General features: G+C 43.5%; 1 protein-coding gene across 1 annotated transcript; it reads right to left on the reverse strand.

Moving 5' to 3' along the window:
• Positions 1-1,318: 1,318 nt before the first annotated feature.
• Positions 1,319-6,763, reverse strand: LOC143878902 (uncharacterized). Its single transcript, XM_077381117.1, has 3 exons — positions 5,215-6,763; positions 3,879-5,118; positions 1,319-3,776 (listed from the first exon to the last, which is right to left on the reverse strand). The coding sequence occupies exons 1-3, from the start codon at positions 6,761-6,763 to the stop codon at positions 1,319-1,321; spliced, it is 5,247 nt and encodes a 1,748-aa protein (XP_077237232.1).
• Between the last annotated feature and the right edge of the window lie 1,149 nt (positions 6,764-7,912).

Below are 7,912 nucleotides of genomic sequence, written 5' to 3' on the forward strand. Positions count from 1 at the left end.
GCACCCGAACGAGCAGGTTGCCTACGTATCCTAGTGTAGGGTGTGAAAGGAATTTTTAGGCTCAAATAGTTTGCAAAATGGGGTTTTTCTTCTCTCTTTTTTTTTTTTTTTTGGGTCATAATTTCTGGGTTTTTGTTCGGCCAAAGGAGGCCTTCCGGTGTTCAAACGTAAAACCTTTTTAATTGATCAAGGTTTGTTGGTTCTACCATTATATCACCATTCTTATCTCGGAGTCTGACTGCTTTTCCAGGTAAGATTTGATCCACAATGTATGGCCCTGACCAATTCGGTTTGAACTTGCCCCTAGGGTCGAAGGTAGGTGCCCGGTTTGCTTTCAACACCAAATCTCCTTCCTCTAATTCCCTGATTTTAACTTTCTTGTTAAAGGCTCTTGCTATTCTGCGCTGGTAGCCTTGGGTGTGGTATAAGGCTTTGAGTCGCTTTTCATCCAACATGTTTAGCTCTTGATATCTGGCATTTACCCATTCTGTCTCGGGTAATTGACTTTCCATTAGTACTCGTAATGATGGTATGTGGATTTCAACCGGCAACACAGCTTCCATCCCATAGACCAGGGAATAAGGAGTAACTCCAGTAGAGGTTCGAATTGATGTTCTGTAGGCCCACAGAGCATACGGAAGCTTGTTAGACCAATCTTTGTAAGTTTCTGACATCTTGCTGAGGATGGCCTTCATATTTTTATTTGCGGCTTTGACAGCTCCATTGGTTTGTGGCCTATAGGGCGAGGATTTGTGGTGCTTGATTTTGAACTCCTGGCAGAGAGTAATCACTTCTTTTTTAAAATGGGAGCCGTTATCTGAGATTAGTTCATGTGGAACCCCATATCTGCAAATAATGTTGGTTTTGATGAACTTGGCAACCGATGCTGATGACAGCGAAGCATATGAGGCTGCCTCGACCCATTGGGTAAAGTAATCGATGGCTACAAGGATGTATTCGTGCCCATTTGAGGATTTTGGTGAAATTTTTCCAATAATATCAATGCCCCACATCGAGAATGGCCAGGGCGATGTGAGAGAATGCAACTCTGAAGGTGGTACATGGATAAGATTGGCATGTACTTGGCATTTATAGCATTTCTTAACAAATGCAAAACAATCTGATTCCATTGTGGGCCAATAGTATCCAAGGCGCAAGATTTTCTTAGCAAGCATTTTTCCATTCATGTGTGGGCCACAAACACCTTCATGGGTTTCCTCGAGGATCTTCACAGCCTGATCTTCTGTGATACACAAGAGTTGAATGCCATCAAAAGACCGACGATACAATTCATTTCTGCATATGACAAAATTGGAGGCTAATTTCTGTAGGGTTCTTCGTTCTTTGCTGGAGGCTTCGGCGGGATGCCCCTGGCCTGAGATAAAGTTTTTGATATCTGTAAACCAGGGTTGGCCATCCGGACATCTGGCGCTATTTCTATAACATCACAATGAGCAGGAACCCACTGTTCTTGGATTGTTATTGGCCTCATCTTCATTCCATCGGGTATGTCTATCATGGAGGCTAATGTGGCCAAAGCATCTGCAAATCGATTCTTTGCTCTCGGTAGGAAAGTAAATGTGATGTTTTTGAACTGATTCACAAGAACATCCAGGTATTCATGGTATGGGATGAGCCTATCCTCTCTGGTTTTCCACTTCCCTTTGGTCTGACAAATGATCAGCATTGAATCACCATATGCATCGAGCTCATCAATGCCAAGGGCTAACGCTGCTTCCAATCCCACGATACATGCCTCATACTCTGCCATATTGTTGGTGCATTCGAATTGCAGCTTGACAGCGAGAGGGATATGTTCATTCCGGGGTGAAATGAGCAATGCCCCTACTCCTTGCCCCTTTTGGTTGGAAGCACCGTCAAAGTATAAGGTCCACCTATGTTCATAGCTCTCCTCCTCCATTGTCATAATTTGCTCATCTGGGAAGTCTGTTCTCAAGATACCAGTTTCCTTTATTGGGATCTCTGCTAATTGTTCATCCACAGCCCTGCCTTTAATAGATTTCTGAGTGACATAGGTAATATCGAATTCTGAGAGCAACAATAACCATCTAGCGGTTCTCCCTGTTAGAGCAGGCTTTTCAAAAAGGTATTTCAAAGGATCCATTCGAGATAAAAGTATCACTTTCTGAGAGAGCAGGTAATGCCTAAGCCTTCGGGTGGCCCAGACGAGTGCTAGACATGTTTTTTCTAAAGAAGTGTACTTTTGCTCGTATTCCAACATTTTCTTGCTCAAATAATAGACAGCTCTTTCATGCTTGGTTTCAGGATCTTGTTGAGCAAGCATACAACCCATAGCTGCATCAGTGATTGACAGATATAATAGCAAAGATTGCCCTGAAATTACTGGTGCAAGCACAGGTGGTTCAGATAGGCATTGTTTAATTTTGTCAAAGGCCTCTTGGCATTCTTCTGTCCATTCCTTAGATGCATTCTTCTTCAGCAACTTGAATATGGGTTCACAGGTGGAGGTTAGGTGAGCTACAAATCGGCTCAGAAATTGGATCCTTCCCAGAAACCCTCTAATTTCCTTTTCTGTCCTTGGAGGAGCCATTTCTTGGATTGCCTTAATCTTTTGAGGATCAACTTCTATCCCCCTCTGGCTGACTAGGAACCCCAACAATTTGCCGGATGTGACACCAAAAACACATTTACTTGGGTTGAGGCGAAGCCGGTATTTCAAGATTCTTTGGAAGAATTTTCTCAAATTCCCGAGGTGATCTTCTCTTTCTTTTGCTTTGACAATCATGTCATCCACATATACTTCCACCTCTTTATGAATCATATCATGCAACAGAGTGGTGGCGGCTCTTTGGTAAGTAGCTCCTGCATTTTTCAAGCCAATCACTTTATAGCAGTAAGTGCCCCATTGTGTGATGAACGAGGTTTTGATCATGTCTTCGGGTGCCATCTTGATTTGATTATAGCCAGAAAAGCCATCCATGAAGGAGAGTAAGGCATGGCCAGCAGTATTGTCGATCAAGACGTCGATATGGGGTAAGGGAATGTCATCTTTAGGGCTTGCTTTGTTCAAATCCCTGAAGTCCACACACATTCGCACTCGGCCATCTTTCTTAGGGACTGGTACAATGTTTGCTAACCATTCAGGGTACTCCACCACTTGTAAGAATCCTGCGTCGAGCTGTTTTGTTACTTCTTCCTTAATTTTTAGAACCCATTCTGGCTTCATTCTCCTTAGTTTTTGCTTTTTTGGTTTTATCCCTGGTACTAATGGAAGCTTATGCTGGACGATTTCCTCGCTTATTCCTGGCATGTCCTCGTAGGACCAAGCAAAGACTTCTTTGAACTCTTGTAAAAGGTTCACTAGTTCCTCACGCTCCATGGAAGTTAGTGTTTTCCCGATTCGTATTTCCTTAACTAGTATTTCGGTACCAATATTTATTACTTCAGTTTCTTCTTTTAAAGGCTGGGCTCGGCGTTCCTCCTCTTGTTTAAGCAGTTGCTGTAACTCAAGGGGAGGTTCGTCGGCCTCCTCATCCGAGGAAGGTTGTTCACTTTGATTATTATCATTATCAGAAGCACAAACATCAGAAGAAGACACAAGAGGATACTGAGAAATAGATTTCATTGAAGCGAAAGCAAGTACATTTTTATTGAAACTATCCTGAACAGGCTCAAGATTCACAATGGAAGTAAAAGCAGAAATAGAAACATCAGAATTTTCAGAAATGACAGATGGATAAGGGAGAGGATCTGCACTCCAGTTGGAAGGGACACAATTAGCTGCGGCAATGAAGCTTTGAGGATTAGCATATGCAGAATCTTCTCCAATCGCTACAATAATAAGACAATCTCCTGGGAAGAGAGAGTTCAGAAGGTTTGGAGCCAAGCAATCCTACCAATCTTCCTCTGTATCTGTGGTCTCAGTTGGTTCTGCAAAGAGGGATCCCAAGAGTCCTGGAGTAAGGTAGTCCTGCCAATTGATAGGGGGTTCTGCAATGGTACTGATGAGAGGCTCTTCTGGTATTTCCAAGTCATAGAAGATTTCAATCCCACAAAGAATCCTTCCCGTGTCTAGCTCAAACCATGGCTCTGCAAACCCGTGGTATGGAGTGGTTTCTCCCCTTCTGGTAAAGTACCCGTTTAGAGACAATGAGTACGAAGGTATCGAGATTATACCCCCATTTCTGCGAATATCATTTCTTCTCATCATTTTAGCTTTCATCTGGTTCTTCTCTTTGTTTGTATGTTCATATCCCAAGCCAAAAGTTCCCTCCATAGGTTCAACATCAGGCCACGACACCATGCCCTGTTGGTGCCATCCCAATCCCAGTCCAGGAAAAAATCCCTGCCTCTTCATCATTTTGGCAACTGAGGGGTTAAGGGTGCAAATGACCATGGGAAAAGTTTCTTTTGCTGCTTCTTCACAAGTGATCTGTGCAATTTCTAAGGAAAAACCATTCAGCATGACATCTTTTCCGGCGACAGGGAGTGACTTTTCTTTTGAAATTTGGGTGACTTCCAAGTCTTCATCACCTCTGAAGGTGATTATCTTGTTGTTCTTGATGAATTCTAGCTTCTGGTGAAGGCTTGAAGCAATGACCCCCTCTTTATGCAACCAAGGGCGGCCTAATAGCAGATTGAATGAGGTTTTGATATCAAGGACCATGAAGTCTACTTCGAACTTCTCACCTCCAAGAAGGATTTCTGCGGTAAGAATCCCAATGACATTTCTTCGGGTGTTATCATAAGCCAGGATTCCTTGCTGGGAAGGAGTGAAATTTTCGGGTCCAAAACCCAACATGGTAGCTGTCTGGAGAGGGCAAACATTTAAGGTTGATCCATTATCAACTAGAACAGAGGGAATTCTCATGCCCTGGCAGACGATGGTAACATGGAGGGCATGAATGTGATCACGACCTTGAGGTGGCAAATCCTGATCGGTGAAGGTTATAGACTTGGCGGCACTAACCATGGCCACTAAGTCAGCCAATTGATCCGGGGATGTTTCAGTTGATACTTGTACTGCATTCAATTCTTTGAGCACTGCCTCTCTATGCTGACGGGAAACCGTTAGCAGGCCCCACACTGTGATGTGGGCCTGAGTTTTCTTCAATTGTTTGACAATCTCATCATTCTCTTCAGCAATTCTTTTTGGAACGTGATCCTCTACCACCTACCTGGTCAAGGCTGCTGGGTTTTCATCTCGGAGCTCAGGAGGCTTGAATACCCTACCTCCCCTCGTAAAATGCTGGACCTCATCACATTGAAGCTCAAAAGGATCAAGGTTATCATATTGAAAGATCAGAGGGGATGGAGGTTCAGTTTTATGGGTTAGGACTAAGGGTGCTACTTCTGGTTCATCGACCTCCTCCCAACGAAAGTAGTAAGGCTCAGGATTGGTATCAATGGCACATATTAGAGTTGATGGATCAAATTCAAGAACATCAAGGGTGATCATTCCCACTTGCGCGGGTGGGGGTAATGTATGGTTTGGGAGAGGGTTATTGGTGATATTGGGTTTAGGAGGAAAAACTAGAAGATCATTCTCAAGCAAGTCTTGAATAACATGTTTAAGGGCTATACAACGATCTGTAGTGTGCCCGGGACCTTGGTGGTACTCGCAATGTTCACGGGGATTGTAGTTTTTTGGCAAAGGGTCGGGGGGAGGGCGAGGGGCGGGTAGTGTGATTTTTTTCGCGACCAGGCATTGCTTTAGAACCGCGGAGGGGGGAGCAGGTAAGGGAGTAAATTCTCTTTTTTGCCGAATAGGAGGGTTAGGAGGATCCTGGCTGTAATCGAAAACCATTGCTTTCTGGGCTTGGTTGGATGAGGAAACATTATTGATTTCTTTATTGGGAGGGAAGGGCTTCTTGAAGTCACTTTTTGCTTGAACAGTCCTGGCTAGAATTCCTTTGGTCATAGCATCTTCAATCTGGGTCCCAGCATTGATGAAGAGATCAAAAGTAGGGCAATACTGTAGTGTCATGTGTTGAAGCATTGAGGGGAGGAGGTTATTCAGCATGATCTTGCACTGCTCCTTCTCAGTAGGGCGGTCCATCATTGAGGCTGCCAACTTCCTCCATCTTTTCACAAAGGCGATAAATGTTTCCTTAGGCTCCTGCTTAGTTGCTTCCAGATCCCGGATAGTCACTTCAGACCCATCATCGTATGAAAAGTGCTTAATGAACTGCTCGGTGATCTCATTCCAGCTCTTAACTCTCATCTTGTCTAAACCCAGATACCATTTACGTGCAACATCGGTTAGCGAGATAGGAAAGAGCTGGGCCATCTGCTTTGAATTCAAACCTTGGGACTGCGATCGTATGATGAACATTTGCACATGAGCAGTAGGAGAACCAGTACCATTGTACTTGTCAAAATCTGGAATTTGGAAATTCGGAGGTAGACGGACATGAGGGAACAATGTAAGATCATCTGGGTTGAAAGTGCTTAATTCTCGGCTCTTGATCCCTTTGACTTCTTGAAGTAGCAACTCAAATTTCTCAGCAAGGGACTTGTCTTCTGGGGTAGGGACTTGAGTGCGATCTCCCTCATCATATTGTTCTTGATCTTCGATAATCAGAGGAGACAGATTGGGTTGAGGGGAGACCTCAGATGCGGTTGCTATAGACTTTTCTTTTGTTGCGGGAGTACCAAATTTTTCCTTCCATTGGTCTTTCATGATCTTATTCTCTTCACGAAGTAAGCTCATCTGACGGGTAAGTTCGATCAGCAATTCCTCAATACGAGGAGTCTGAAGGTTTCCAGTAGGTTCAGGCATTGAGACGAGAGTGGGAGAAGATGGTGGTGAAATTCTCAAGAGACGGGCGGAAACTCGGGTCCAAGTTACTTTTGGATGATCAATGGTGAATATAAGAACTCCTGACACAGAAAAGATTGGAAGTTTAGACACGATAGGATTCCTCACTAAAAACATGCATCGGCTAGAAGGACTAATTTTACACACACATTTGAGGTTGAGAAATTTTCCATTGAAAAAGATGGTCTTATTTATTTGAACACTGAAAGAACGCGACCAATAGATTGGTGAGGCATGATCCTCAAGGGGGATGCCCCTTGGAGGTAATGGCATTTTAGGGGTTTTAAGGATGCACTCGAAGAAGATGCCCCTAGTTCAGGGGAGATAAAATCCTAAGCCAGAGTTATGAGATGAGTCCTTGAAATGGAATCTTGGTCTAAAGGATATCAATCCACGATCAATGAATCGTTGATCAATGAGAGATGAGATTTCCTAGATCTAAGAGCAATGAGAATATTATCCCAACCTCAAAGGCATTTTCTTTTTGTGCTTTACTTGGAGGGCGCAATTCCTAACCCTTAATTTAGCGGAACCAAGTGGTTTGGTTCATGACTTTGTTCGTGTTCCTAAGACCGATCGTAGCCATTGGAAGATGGACTACGGCCTAATCTAGACACAGAGGGGTAGGATATCCTAATCTAGGCTCACACACACTTGATGTATGCATGTTCGTGCTATATGCATGTGTGGGGTAATCTAGGGGTAAGGCCAAGAGTTCCCTTAGCGCGAATCTGTGTTCGATATACTTTACCGGTGTCCAGAGTAGCAGTACGTGAACCAACAGATCCATTTACGCACCATAAAGGTACTAGGCTAAGAGTGGAATGCTTCTCTAACACAGAGGCACCGGGTCATGACCTCCCAGTCAACCATGCTAGATAACATTCCGGGTCCCTAAAATAGGACGTGTGTGAATGTGATATGCAATGGTGTAAATGCAAGTGATGTAAGTGTGTGCAATTTGGGGATTCGCATCTAATGCCCTCAAGTCCTTTAATTAGTCTTTTGAAGGTTTAGGTGATGGATTAAGTAAACAACATTTTTTTGGTTCTTTTTCTTCTGTTTTTTGAATTTTTGAGTTTTTGAATTTTTTTGTGTTTTGTTTCACAT

The sequence above is a fragment of the Tasmannia lanceolata genome, unplaced genomic scaffold (assembly GCF_043159265.1).
Source record: "Tasmannia lanceolata isolate RefF3 unplaced genomic scaffold, GAP_Taslan_0.1 ptg000006l, whole genome shotgun sequence".
In the NCBI taxonomy this organism is placed as follows: Eukaryota; Viridiplantae; Streptophyta; class Magnoliopsida; order Canellales; family Winteraceae; genus Tasmannia; species Tasmannia lanceolata.